At 58.2% G+C, this 13,953-nt stretch overlaps 1 protein-coding gene across 1 annotated transcript; it reads right to left on the bottom strand.

The window, feature by feature from the left end:
• Positions 1–298: 298 nt before the first annotated feature.
• Positions 299–13,926, bottom strand: LOC119097406 (protein AF-10). The gene is made up of 15 exons (XM_037220449.1): positions 13,743–13,926; positions 9,458–9,537; positions 8,415–8,579; positions 7,472–7,669; positions 6,773–6,921; positions 6,418–6,475; positions 5,095–5,195; positions 4,903–5,007; positions 4,428–4,560; positions 3,578–3,733; positions 2,772–2,868; positions 2,375–2,440; positions 1,587–1,624; positions 942–1,072; positions 299–530 (listed from the first exon to the last, which is right to left on the bottom strand). The coding sequence occupies exons 1-15, from the start codon at positions 13,888–13,890 to the stop codon at positions 299–301; spliced, it is 1,857 nt and encodes a 618-aa protein (XP_037076344.1). The 5' UTR covers positions 13,891–13,926.
• Positions 13,927–13,953: the final 27 nt, after the last annotated feature.

The following is a 13,953-nucleotide window of genomic DNA, read 5'->3' as shown; positions in this document are numbered from 1 at the left end:
TCAGCGGCGGCCAGTGTCATGCCGAGACGGCTGACACTGATTGATTACAGCAGCTGGCTGCCCGGCCGACTGCCTCAACCAACTGACCGGCCGTCAACGATTGGCGGCATCAGCTCGCCCGCCGTCGCTGATAGGCGGGACCGGCTGCCCGGCCGGCTAGGATTGGTGGGAGCAGCCGGCCGACAGGCACCGATTGAGGAACCCAGCGGGCTGGTGAGCGTCGACTGGTGGAAACTGCACGTCTGCCTTAGAACACAAGGCACCACACGCGACACGATGACGCGACTCGTCATCGTCGCTACAGCCAGCCCGCCGGTCCCCAGCCTTCCCACGCGGCCGGCCGGTCCCAGAAGGACAGCCGCAGAGTGCGACACTGGCCAAGACCGGCCGTCACATGACCCACGCGATCGCCGCGGCCGAGCGCACCCTCGCGCGCGGCGCCTGCGATTGCCGGCTGCTGATCGTCCCGGTCCGACATCACAAAATATTTGTACTCAATGGACAGGGCGCAGTAGTGCGCGGCCCGCCGGCTGCGGCGGGGCGCGGCGCGCACCAGGCGCCGACGGCGCGGCGTCGTGCAGCGCGCACACACAGAGGCAAGAGACGGCGTGCCGGGAGCGGCCGGCGGCGGCGGGGCGCTCTGGCGTTAGCCATGTCAGCGGCGCGCCCGCCGGGACGCGCGCCGCAAATCGCGGCCGCACGCGTGCGGTGTCAAAAGGCCACCGCACAAAACACTGAGACAAACCACGGCGATCAGTTCATTTGTACAGGCCGGCCGAGCGCGGCCGCTTCGTCCGTCGCCCGCTGCAGCGCCGCCCACTGCCTTCGGCGCACACTGAGTGCGGGCGCCGCACAGAGATGGCGCCACCTACTCGTAGAACCAGCGGAACCGCGGCGCCGCCTTGTGTCATCTCTTGTCGGCGCCGCGCGGCCGGCCCTGCTGAGCGTGGCTGGGCGGCGGCATGTGCACCACGTGGTGCATGGGTGGCCCAGCCGGCCCCGGCGGTGACACCATCTGGTACTGCGGGTAGGCGGCGGCGGCGGCGCTGGCCGCGGCTGACACGCGCAGTGACTGCGGAGCCGGAGCAGAGCCACATGTCACAGCATCGGACACGCCGGCACACAGTCACGCTGGCAGACGCGGACACACGTTGACGTGCAAAACGCTAATACTGAGGCGGTGCCAACTCATGGCAGGGAATAAAGACACGAGTATTGCGTACTGGCTCTAGCAATTGTGTATATGGGCGTTAACGTGTGTAGCCTGACCTAATAACTTAAATGGTGGAGCCAAACTATTTCAACCAGTTTGTTACAGTGGCCTGCCGGCAACCACAAATACAATGAAAAATTACCACAAATCAATACTAACGAGCTTAAAACCTTCAGCAGGGTCCCTACACTAAGACAGGTAACAAATGAGTGTTAACCCGCTCCGATTGCCAAATCCCCAGAAAAGCAGAGCATTTCGTAGAGGCAACTGCGCTCATGATACAAATACAACTGCTACCGTCGAATCAGCGCAGATGAAACCAGATTCCGTCCAACATTCCCCGTTCTGACACGGTGCCGCCAGCGGCGCTTACCTCCAGTATGCGGTGGTCGCGGTCGGCGGCGGCGGCGGCTGCGACGGCGTGCGCGGGCGACGGGTGCGGGCCGCGGCCGGGCAGGCCGCCGCCGGCCGTGTTCACGTGCAGAGGTCCGGCCAGGCTGACCGGCGACGCCGGCAGCAGCGCCGCACCTCCGCCACCGCCAGCGGCGCCCATCAGGTACGGCGCCGACACACTGCCCGCCACATGCCGCACAGTGAGGCACCCCATAAAGGACCGGGCGGAGAGCAAACCATGCAGTATAATTTGAATGATGGTTCACCGAGCAGTGCGGGCAGAGACAAACGAGGAAATGCCACAATGGAATATGACATATATGGCATGATATATATATATATATATATATATATATATATATATATATATATATATAATGTCATAAATGGAAGTGACACACAGCTATGAACGTGCTGCGAACATGCACAATGGAGACTAGACACTATGAGCCCATGAAATCCACATCTGGCAGCGGGTGACCTCCCACGGCGTCCGCTTTTTTCGATCAGATGTCTCACACGAGCGCGCCACGCCGGCGGGGAGCGCTGGACCTCGTCGCCGAAGGCAGCGCGGCGGGGACGGGACTCACGCGGTGCGGACGGTGGGCGAGCGGCGGCTGGCGCCGAGCGGGCTGGCGGCCGGCGGCAGACGGCCGGACGGCGGGCCGCGGCCGGCGCCGCCCAGCGGCGACTGGTCGGCGGCCGGCCGGCCCGCCGCCACCGCCTGCAGCGACGGCAGACCGAGTGGCGACGGCGGCGCCGGCCGACCCGGCTCGGTCAGCCCGTTCTCAAGCGGCGGCCGCGGCGAGCCGGCGTGATGCCCGAGCGCAGCGCCTACCGACCGAGGGCGAGGGGTCAGCGGAGATCAGCCGCGAGCGGCATTCGCACGGAAGTCCGTCGTCTGGATGGCACACCAGAGCTGAAGGCTCTAACTGCACGTCATCCACAGCTGCGAACAGCCGCCGCCTGACGGCACAGCGCCGACGAACCAGAGCGTTGGCGTCCCGGGCCCACACACCACGCGCTTCAAACACCGGTCCGGCGCCGGCGGAGCCCGCGCGGCCAGCGCCCCTCTCCGCGAGGGCCCGCTCCGGCAACCGACCTTGATTGTAGTGTGCGCGGGCCGCGGCGGCGGCGGCGGCGGCCGCAGTCCGGCCGGGCGCACCCAGCGGCGTTGTGCTCTCCAACGGCAGCGAGAGCCGCGCGTTCACCGCCAGCAGGTGGTCCCGCCGCTGCGCCAGCTCGCCCATGTGCTCCTCCAGCTGGCGATGGGACAGCGGGCCGTTAGGGCGCCGGCTCAGCGCGCGGACGCCCGGTATGAGCTGGACAGCGTGCGACTGGCCGCACTCGTAATAACCGCACACCGCAGTGGCGCTCGAGTGACGTGGCTTGTGCCCGGCCCGCGGCCGTCAGCGCAACACGCGCCGCCGGCCGACGCGCCTTGCGTAAAAGGAAATTACACTACAAGCGAGTGGTTTCCGTCCGGGCATCGGGCGTATCGGTTGACTTCACAGTCACGATCGCGCCGGATCAGGCCGCACAGCGGGCTGGAACCGGGCTGGTACCGACAAACGCCACTCCTCGGCTTCGACTTCCCAGACTTGACACGGCGTCATGTCATTGGGGCGTGTGTTAATGGGGCTTCACCGCGCACTGAGCTGGTGTGGTTATATAGCGTGGCAGGCGGCACGTCATACGCCGCACAAATTCACTACGCCAAGCTCAGAAAACAAGACGGTTTAAAGCTCTAAATAGACATCGCTGTGGACCGTAGGGAGGGATCATAAGCATGTCACAGTTCTAAACCTCATACAGATGTGGGAAGTCCGTCTAACCACTCGACTATCGGTACCCCGGGCCGTGACGTCTCCCCGCAGCGTTCCGCTGCTGCACCGCCGCCCGATGTCCTCTCCGGCCGCCGCCGCCAGTGCAACGGCGCGGCTCGCCCGGCGCCGCACAACCCCTCCTCACGTGCTCGTTCTCCTGGCGCAGCTGGTACAGGCAGCTGAGCAGCGCCGCCACGTCGAAGTGCTGCGACTGCTCCATCAGGAAGTGACTGCCCTGCTCCCACTGGCGCTCAAGCAGCTCGCTGAGCGACTGCGGGAACGGTGGCGCGCTGCCGCCCGCCTGCGACACGCGCGGTGGCGGGAGGTCACACACCCGGCCGCGGCGTGTCGTCACGACCGCTCCCCTCCGGCAACAGGAGACGGTTGTAGCCGACCACAGCAGTGGAAAGGGCTCAACAGCACACATGGAGGATGTGATCGCGAGTAACTCGCCAAACGTGCCGAAATGACGGCGGGATCAGGGAGGCCTGGGGCCACTGTACACGACGGACTGCATCACGGTGCGCCCACCAGAAGACCACTGACATCCACCCACATGGCCATGGCGCGGAACGCCTGTTAAAACCTCAGGCACGGACTAAGTGATATACGCGTCACAGAACGCCGCACGATATGCAGTGTCACACATACCAGCACGAACACGAGTGTGACCTCGTCCGTTATCTCGTCAGTGACCTCATCCGTAATCTCGTAAGTGACCTCGTGCGTCAGCTCGTCAGCAACCGCGTCCATGACCGCTCGCCACACGCGGCCAGTGCAAACCCGCCCCGGCCCCCCCCCCCCCCCCCTGCCGATCGTCGCCTCTCTGCCGCCATGCCGGCCACCGCGGCATGCCTGACCTGGCGTCCGGCGGCGGCAGCGGCGGCGGCGGCGGCGGCGACGGTGGTGCCGGCGGCCGGTGGCGCGGCCGGCCGCCCGGGCAGCGCCGGGCCCACCAGCCGACCGGGCGGCTCCAGGTAGCCGGCCTGCTCGGCTAGCTCCGCCGCCAGCGAGTCGCTCAGCTTGGGCGCCATCAGCGACGACGGGTTCAACTGGTTGCCTAGCATGTGCGCCGCCACCGGCAGGCCGTTGGTGCGTATGGAGATGCTGCCGCTGCCGGCGCTGCTGCTGGAGAGGCCGCGAGGCGAGGGCGGCGGTCAGGCGTCAGCGGTGCCAGCGACCAGAGGCGGGCAGCTACACCCGGCTGCACTCGCCGCGGAGGCAAGCGCCGTAGTTTATCGAAAAGCCGCCGTGAGCCTGAGGCGCACACCCCCACGCGGGTCGCGTCTCTGGTCTCAGTTCCAGCGATGATGACCCCGCCAATGGGTCTCCCCGGCTGACATGACACACCAACCGGCCTCCCAGAACACGTCCCACCCCTCATAGCCCGCCGCACTGACTCCACAAAACAGGTGCGATGCCGGCGTCCGCTGCCCAGTGCTGGGCGTCGCACGAGCCTGGCCGCCTCACCTCCTGCCGTTGACAGCGACACCCGGCTCCGCCGGCTCGCCGCTGGGCCGTTTTCGCGGCGCGGCGGCCGGCGACGCCTCGCCGCGGCCCACTGAGCCCTCTCGGCTGGCCACCGAGTCCGGCGTGGCCGCCTCGCGCTCCACCCCGGCGGCGCCCGGTGACGGCGGCCGCACCACGGGCGCTGGCACGTGCTTGCGCGGCCGGCCTGGAGGCTTGCGCTTGCGCGGCTCCTTATCGACGGCGGCCGTCGGCAGCGGCCGCTTCGACTTGGACGCCACCAGATGCGGGCTGACCTGCGCGAGCCAGGATGGACGGTGAAGGGCAGCTGGCGCGGGGGGGGGGGGGCGGCATTCAGAGCGGTACGGAGCATGACAGTAGAGCGGTAGGGTTTGAGAGGAATCGGCGGAGAAAACAACTCGGCGCGCCACCAGGGCAGCGCGCCGCTAAGTCGGCTTGGTCGGACTGTTCGTCAGATTGATCGGGATACTATTGATCAGGGTATATGGAGTATTCTACTCATACCACTTGTGTCACCAACGCTGTTTAAATTCATTTTGATGAAGGCATGTTGCTTAGATATCAATACATATATACCTTATTCCTCCCCACCATTCGACGGGGAAAAAGGCTAACAGTTGTCTTACCTAACTGTATGGTGTTCCTTGCAAATGCACTAACCACTTACAGAATACCAAACAAGTAAAATCGTTCGATTTTAGGTCCTCACGAACCACGAAGTGATCACCCCACACCACCAGCCAACGGAGCAACGTTTACTGGGGAACGAGCCCCTCACCAGGCACCTGCGGCTGACAACTGCACACCATGTAACAGTGCCTCCTACCTGGCTCAGCGAAACCACGGGCAGAGAGATGGTGACAGCGGGCGGCGGTGGCGGCGGCGGCGGAAGCGGCGCCGACACCACTGCTGACGGGCGGCTGCGGCTGAGGCGTTGGCGGCTGCGGCGGCGCCGGTGCTGTCTGGATGACGCCGGTCGAAGGCGGCGCAGTGGTCGTCAGCGGCGGCGGCAGAGGCGGCGCCAACGACGGCAGCGGCGGCGGCGGCGGCGGCGGTGGGACAGGGGCTGACGGCTGGCTGGCAGCCGCGGCCGCAGCCGCAGCCACAGCGGGAACCGGAGCAGGAGCCGGCTCAGGATCCCGCGGCTCCTGTTTAATCACCAGCGATGCGTCCTGGGCAGAGCACCATTAGTCAGCGGCCCAAGCTGCGACACAGCCGAAAAGTGCACAGCTCACAGACCACAGAAGATCTGCCACCATACGATCTATCCGTAGTTATCGCATGAGAATACGATGAGCTAGTGAGGGCGCACCATTTCCATGCAAACACAACCCATCGACTGAAGGCGACTGTACCGTATGGATCGAGGACCAGGCCGATTTAAGCGAACCTACCCCAGCGTTGCAACTGTCACACACGCTAGCGATCCTCGTCGCGACCCGACTGACGCCCGTCCCGGCAGGGAGGCACGGGCGCCGGCGCCGGCGGGCCACGCACCTTCACGTCCAGGTCGGAGGTGGCCGAGAGCGTCGACTCGGACTCGGTGCCAGCGCCGCTGGCCGGTTCGGAGCCGCGCGCCGCCGCGCCGAACACCGAGCCGCTCGGCGTCACCACCGTCTCGGTGAAGTTGGCCGTCGTGAACTTGGTGTCGCCGGCCGGCTCGGCGGCGGCGGCGGGTGGCGCGCGGCCGGGCCAGGCGTCGGCCGCCTCGTCGGCCGGCTCGCCGCCGGTCGGCCGCTCCGCCGCCGCCGCCACGTCGCTCGCCAGGCTCAAGCAGCTGCTGCTCGAGCTGTCGTTGTGCGCCGCCGGCGGCACCGGCAGCGCGGCGGCCGTGGCGCGTGGCGAGCGCGACGGCTTCGGCTTCTTGCTCTTGCGCTCGGCGCGGCCCGGCTCGGCCGGCGGCGGTGGCGGCGGCGGCGGCTTGCCCGGCGGCGCCTCCGCCAGCGCGCTGTCGTTGCCCGGCTTGAACGCCGGGATCGGCTTTACGTTGTGACCCCGCTTCTGCGGAAGGTGCGCCACGTCACGCACGCCGACGGCGCAGCAGCCCGTCACGGCCGCAGGCGCTTGCCGGGGACACGCGACGGATAGGCGATAGTGCTACTCAACGTGGCGCCAGCATGCGTCCATTTTGAAAGAGCTCAGTCGCCTGCCAACGTTGATGGCGCTATGCTCGGGACGGCTGTGTGGTTGCTGAAGTGACAATGGCAATGCATTGCCTTCCTCGTGGAAGCTGGTAGAGAAAAGCAATCATGTCTCTTTGTTTACTCGATGGTGGTCTGCTGATCTATGCCTTTGTACAAAAGCTAGGGTTACAACTAATTTATTCATTGTTACGCCCTTCACCGCCCTCACCCCATCCCGTCACGCGATAGTGAACAGAGCAACCCGACATCAGCACCTTCAAACGCAAATGCCCAACTCCTGTCTACCCATGCAAAACGCACACAGCCTCGCCACATGCCCCGTCCCAGCTAAAGCCCCAGTTCGAGTTCGCCGCCCCACCAGCCCCGCCTGGGCCGCGTCCGCCGCGGCGCATCACCCCTCCGCTCACCAGCTTGGCGTAGTGGTGCGGGCAGTAGCCGCAGTACGTGACGTTGTTCATGCTCTGCACCTGCTCCTCGCAGAGCAGGCCGTGGCCTTGCGCGCACGTCACGTGGAAGCTGAGCCGACAGCCGGGCTTGTTGCAGCTCATGCAGGCGCCGGCCTGCGCCTTGCTGGCGCGGCCGTGTAGCTCGCACAGGCAGCACGACTGGGGGCGGGCGGTGATACGGGTCAGCAGGGGCGGGCGGTGGCACGGGTCAGCAGGAGCGTGCGGTGATACGGGTCAGCGGTGGAGGGCGGCGACACGAGTCAACAGGGGCGGGCGGTAGCATCAGCAGGGGCGGGCGGTGACACGGGTGGTGACACGGGTCAGCAGGAACGTGCGGTGATACGGGTCAGCAGGAGCGGGCGGTGACACGGGTGGTGACACGGGTCAGCAGGAGCGGGCGGTGACACGGGTCAGCAGGAGCGGGCGGTGACATGGGTCAGCAGGGGGTCTCACCGCCAAGGTCAGTGCCACAGGAGCGCACGATATGGCGGGCACAGCCGCTGGGAACAGGTGACAGGAAGAGCTGCTGACAGCACATGGGAAAGCTCCTGGGAGCACGTGGCGGAGAGCCGCCGGAAGCACATCGGTCGGTGTGACAGGCAAGGACGACACACAGCGCGCGACATCAGAAACACATTACCGGGGCCGACGGGACCGGAACAGGAGAACGTGACGGGCTTAGAAGGGTCAATGACGAATGATAGCGCAGGGAGGTCCGCGGATGGAGCACGCCGTGGGACAGAACACATCACTGGGAGCATACAGAGGAGGTCGAAGTGACGCACGAGAGCACGGTGGGGCAAACATGGCCCTGAAAGGTCAGCCGCCTGCATTGCCGCCGACCGACCCATGTGGGCTCCCGCTGCATGACTCGGCCGGCGACGAGCTGGCCGGCCGAACTCACCTTGCTGAAGCGGTCGGGCGGGACGATCGACACCAGGATCGGCTCCATGGTGGCCACGTCGCCGAACCGCACCTCGGGGATGTAGAGCGCGCACACCACATGCGCCCAGCCGTTCTGGTCGGTCCGCTTCAGCGCGCCACCCTTGCTAGGGCACAGCTCGCACCGCTGCGTCGGAGAGAGGTCAGGTCAGGCTCCGATCGTGCCGCAGGTCGGGCACGGTCGGCCAGAGGCCAGGTCAGGCCCGGCTCGTGCCGCAATCGGGCACGGTCGGCCAGAGGCCAGGTCAGGCTCGGCTCGTGCCGCGGTTGGGCACGGTCGGTCAGAGGCCAGGTCAGGCCCAGCTCGTGTCGCAGTCGGGCACGGTCGGCCAGAGGCCAGGTCAGGCTTGGCTCGTGCTGCAGTCGGGCATGGTCGGCCAGAGGCCAGGTCAGGCCCGGCTCGTGCCGCAGTCGGGCACGGCCGGCCAGAGACCAGGCCACGAGCAAGCGGAGCACGCGACATGCTCAGCCTGGCTCGAGCGGAGATTGGGGACGAGAGGTGGCCAGATGGGTCCTTACTTGGCTTATTCATGACGAAGGTGAAGGTGGGGCGGGGTGGAGGAGGGGAGGGGGGGGGGGGGAGCATGAGACACCAGACTGCTGAAATAACGGTATAACCACACGCAGGTGAATGCTGAATGCCAAACTTAGCCTTGACAACAAGACAGCGTAGCACGTTTTGTATCAAAGCTACGTGAAATCGCGAAAACTTGCGCGCCAAAACATCTGACCACACCTAAAAACAGCATGAGCAGGGTTGAGCATGTTCACTACTGCTACTGCTTCAGAAATGATACAATGCAACACAAGGAAAACATGAACTAGAAACATAAGTATAGAACAATGTAGCACATGCACACATGCACACACACGCACACAATATTATCAGACACATGTTATTGCAGTGGCAGCTGGCCACTGCAAATGAAGCATGCCCCAGAAAGAGAGAAAGCACGACGGCCATTGCGTGTCGAGCCAGCCGCCAGACCAGCGACTGCTGCTCACCACTCGAGCGGCGCGCTCCTGGGATTCACACTTGCGGCAGAACCAGGGACCGGGCGGCACCGATACGATGCCGTAGCAGGCTGCAAACGCGGTGCACCAGGTCAGACAGCAGCTCGTGCGAGCAGGGGGCGGACGGCTGATAGCTGGCCACTATGTGGTCACGCCAGTCGACCTTAGTTCACGTGCACCCAGCAAACCAATGTCACACAGGCGTTGCTTTCTTAGACATGGACGTTTTGACAACTAACACAACCATGGAAATTATGACAGCTTTGCTCTCCCTGTCAAGTTGTGACCCTGAGAGGAAGGTTTACGACCTACCACCCCCAACCTAATGCCAACCTACAGACTGCAACTATCCTGCCGCAAGCCTGAACATCAGCTTTGCATGTGGTTTTCTCTTTCAGACATCAATGGAACAAGACCTTAGCCAGAATGCACTTCACCCATGGATGCGCTCTCTACTCCATCTCCCTGCAGGTCATTGATATGGTAGCCGTCCTCAAACCAGGCAGGCAAACTCCGCCCCCTCATATCCAGCCGCGCACCAGCGGGGATCCCACCCCAGGAGACTCGCCGCTTGGCTGTCCGGGTGAGCGCGTGTCACGTACTCTAAGGGATCTCTGGCGGCCCGGTGCTGTGACGTCATCACGGCGCACCAGGTAATATAGCAGGGATGAGGGGGAGCAGAGGAGCTTCACACTGGAACTGCTGTCATTTTCCACAACACTCCACCCATGTCAAAAACGCATTTCCAGGACACGATAGCAAAGCCACCCTTATTGTTTGAATATGGCTACAACCTTAGGCAAAATGATCAGTCAGGAAGTGCAGCAAAATGCAGCGCTTGATTATGCAGTGCCATTACATTTTGTATTCTTCACGTGTGGCTGGAACACATACTTTTGTACTCCATAATAGTGGTGTTCTCAGTGTGGTCTTAAGTGATTTAATTCATGCTTCTACATTAGTCAAGGAGTTGGTGAAATCAGAACATGCATACATGACTCAACACTTAACACAAGTGTCCATCTGTGTGTCTGTGGCTGTGCCCATAAAACACTAAACATGACTGTCCACCAATACCCATTCTCTTGCTCACTTGTCAGTTCCCCTCAGAGTTCCTGTATTTTACATAGAGGACTGGCAGAACCTGGTGGTGGAATTTGTAACAATTGTATGGGGGAAAATGCAGCAGGCAGAGTTCCTAACCATGGGATGGTGTAGGGTTAATGTTCCTTTTACCAGAGAGGAGGCAGCCCCCTCCCCCCCCCCCCCCCCCCAACTATGTATCTCTGAATTTAGGACATCATGACTCACTTACAGTGTGGCATATGTCATCCACTTTGTATTCAATCTTGATTAGGAAAACTTTGGCAAGGAGATGATGGTCTGGGATTTGAGGTGTACCATCTGTTCTGGTCAAGTGGCACACAATTTTCCAATAGATTGGAGTGGCTTTATGCCCCCTTGGATCAACACTGAAAGAGCTACCACATGCATAATTCTTACCCTTGGATCAACCACATTATTTTGGTATTTCTCACACTATATACTGCATGACTGTTATACAAATCAAGGCACACAAACTGAAACTAACTGAAAGAGCTACCACATACATACTCCTTTATACATGAAATGCAAGATCCACAATACCTTTCCTCAACCACAGTGCATACATCTGCTATTAATGTACTGGAGGAAGCTGACACAGTATGTAAGGTACTGTGCCCATTAACATTTGTTAGGCAGTGTACCTATTAACATATAATGTGCTCACTGTGTACAGCTAGTGAATGGGGCTAAGCACTGGTCATAAAATTCCTATACTTTCCTGCCATAGATCCTTGTAGCAACTGTTGCAAATATTGACTACATCTGACAGCCATAGAAAAGAAAACCAAACAGGATGTCTGTCCAATGCATGTCCAACATAATTCACTGATGTTATTAGAGTCAACTCATCAGGTCAGACTTCATTACCTCAAATGTTTTTGGTCATCTGGGCCACTTCTATAAGGCCATGGTTTAATAAAGTGGCATGAAAAATCCAAACTTTCCATACAAGTGACAAGCAACTCCCCACACAAGTAATACAGATATAAAATTAAGCAGGCCAAACTCTGCCTTCCAAAGGCAGCAATGCAAATGTCAAAATATGCTGTTTTTGTATAGGTGCATTTCATAGTTATGTGTATGTGTGTCATTGGGGCTTTATGAAACACTCAGCTGCTGAGGCTATATGGTGTCACATGCCTCTCACCATGGCTGCATTTCATGGTTGCTGAAATGCAGAATCAGCCCTGCTGAAATATAACCAATTTTGTGATGTGCTTCTTCAGATAACATTTGGATAACTACTATTATCTACTAAAAGGTCCAAGAGAAATGGCCAAAACATGGAGGGGGAACAAACAAACAAACTATAATGGCACATCAACCAACAAGAGCTAATATTAATGTCTAATGCTAAATTAATGCCTCTTGGACCTACTACAAGGTCCAAGAGAAATGGCCAAAACATGAAAGGGGAACAAACAAACAAACATAATGGCACTCAACCAACCAGAGCTAATATTAATGTCATCACTACAAGGAGCATCTTTTGTTAATTATAAGTCATGATTTGAAGGTTTGTGCATGGGTAACAAAAGTACAACACAGTATACTTCGCCTCTTAAAAGTCTGATGCAAACTATATACCACCCATCCATCCATCACTGCACCTGAACATCCCAAACCTTTTTGGCAGTATCAGGTGCCTGTAAGGATTGTAAAACTTGCAAAACAGCCCCCAACCCCATCAAAATGGCATCCCAAGCTCAAAAAGGTATCCCAAATCCAACACAGAGCCTCTACCACAATAAGGTAGGTTCCCCTAGACTGACAACAACCTTAATGTTCTAATTTGGCCCCTCCTGGACAAAACCCCAGTTGTCACTAGTTAAGACAAGACCAGACCCCACACTTATCTGGTAAATACTGATATCTGACAAGCCATGGCATACTCCACTGACCAATTATCATCTTTTCTGACAGTTTCTTCTTTGTCAGCCCCTATTTTGGCATTATGACTGGTCTGGTTGGAGGCAGGTACTGCCAAGTGCTTTTTTTGTTATGACAGGCTTTAGACAGAATCTAATGGTCAAATCATTTTTTGTTGCATAAGCATGCATAAATGATATAATTATACAATGCACATTTGCCTCAAATATGCATTTCAATACTGTTCACCCAGTTCAAACCATGATATAACTCAAAAGGTTGACTCATTAGTATTACATTTAATCTGGAAGCTACTTTGTACATCTTATCAAGATCAAATGATATATAGAAAAAGAAGAATGCAAGAGAAACTTAAAAATCCTGGAATGTGCATGCTAAGCATAAAATATGCACAAGATAAATTTCATAGGCATGTCAGCCTATGATGCTCATACTCAACTTGCATCATGTCAACTACAAAAACATGCTAGCCTCAAATGTTAGCACTCAAATGAGGCCCTGTCAAAATCAACCTGCTTTGCATAACCAATCTAATGGGCATCACAAAATCTAGCTATTTCAGACAATTTCATCATAAATTTCATTTAATTTGTAAATGCAGAAGGCATTTAGCAAACCAGATTATCATCCCAAAATATTTTTGAAAGAACATTGATATGAGCATAGAAACCTGAAAACTCATGGACTTTTCATGAATAAACATACACCTTAGATGTTCATAACCAGTTTTGATCACAAAATAATTCAGGCAAGAATTATCAATCAAACAAATCCATACATTGAGTTTTCATCACAACCAATGGGATGATTGAAATTAAGCTCATAACATGTTGCATAATGATGGCTTAATCTTTCATCATACTGAAATTAGAGCCTACTTGTAAACCAATAATGGTGAGTGGACACTATTCATCACATCCAGTTACTTATCACCACCTCCCTGTTGACTGACAACAAAATCACCAGACCATCAAATAACACATTCCATGTAAATTCACCCATATCAATGATGATATGATGGTGAAAAACTCTGTGACCAGTCTGCTTATGATTAGGCATGCTGCCTTAAAATCAAATTGGAACCAGTGAGCCCACCAAGTGTTGCAACAAGCCTGTAACACCAGCTTGTCTGTTAGGATGCCAACCACTCCACCACTAGAAATTTACACGAAATCACAGAAGTTTCACAGCGTTAAATGCCATAATTGACCGGTAATGATATATATACACATAACCCAGGCCATCACCGATCCCCGAGTGCGCAGCGTTTGTCTCGTACCTTGATGAACCGCCACATTGCAGCCGTCTCCATCGCAGTACACCAATGGGTTCTCATCCCATCCACTTTCATCAGAGCAGACACAGCAACCTCCAACCATTTCTTTCATGTCACCCTCGTCTTCCCCCATTAGTACACCACCGACCATGCAAATTCCCTCGCCATCATTGTTTACAAACTCGAACCTTTGATCACACGCTGCGCATGCGCA

This window comes from Pollicipes pollicipes, unplaced genomic scaffold (assembly GCF_011947565.3).
Source record: "Pollicipes pollicipes isolate AB1234 unplaced genomic scaffold, Ppol_2.1 Scaffold_4295;HRSCAF=5057_pilon_pilon_pilon, whole genome shotgun sequence".
Taxonomy (NCBI): domain Eukaryota; kingdom Metazoa; phylum Arthropoda; class Thecostraca; order Pollicipedomorpha; family Pollicipedidae; genus Pollicipes; species Pollicipes pollicipes.
Note: the sequence above shows the minus strand (reverse complement) of the source record. Positions and strands in the feature narration are given on the sequence as shown.

Bases quoted from the DNA above. Each gene is read 5' to 3' on its own strand.
- LOC119097406 (XM_037220449.1), bottom strand. From the start codon at position 13,890: ATGGTCGGTGGTGTACTAATGGGGGAAGACGAGGGTGACATGAAAGAA. The intron at 9,538-13,742 runs GTACGAGACAAA...CCGCGTTTGCAG, and splicing joins CAATGTGGCGGTTCATCAAG to CCTGCTACGGCATCGTATCG. The intron at 531-941 runs GCAGGGCCGGCC...GCCCCGCCGCAG, and splicing joins CCGCCGCCCAGCCACGCTCA to CCGGCGGGCCGCGCACTACT.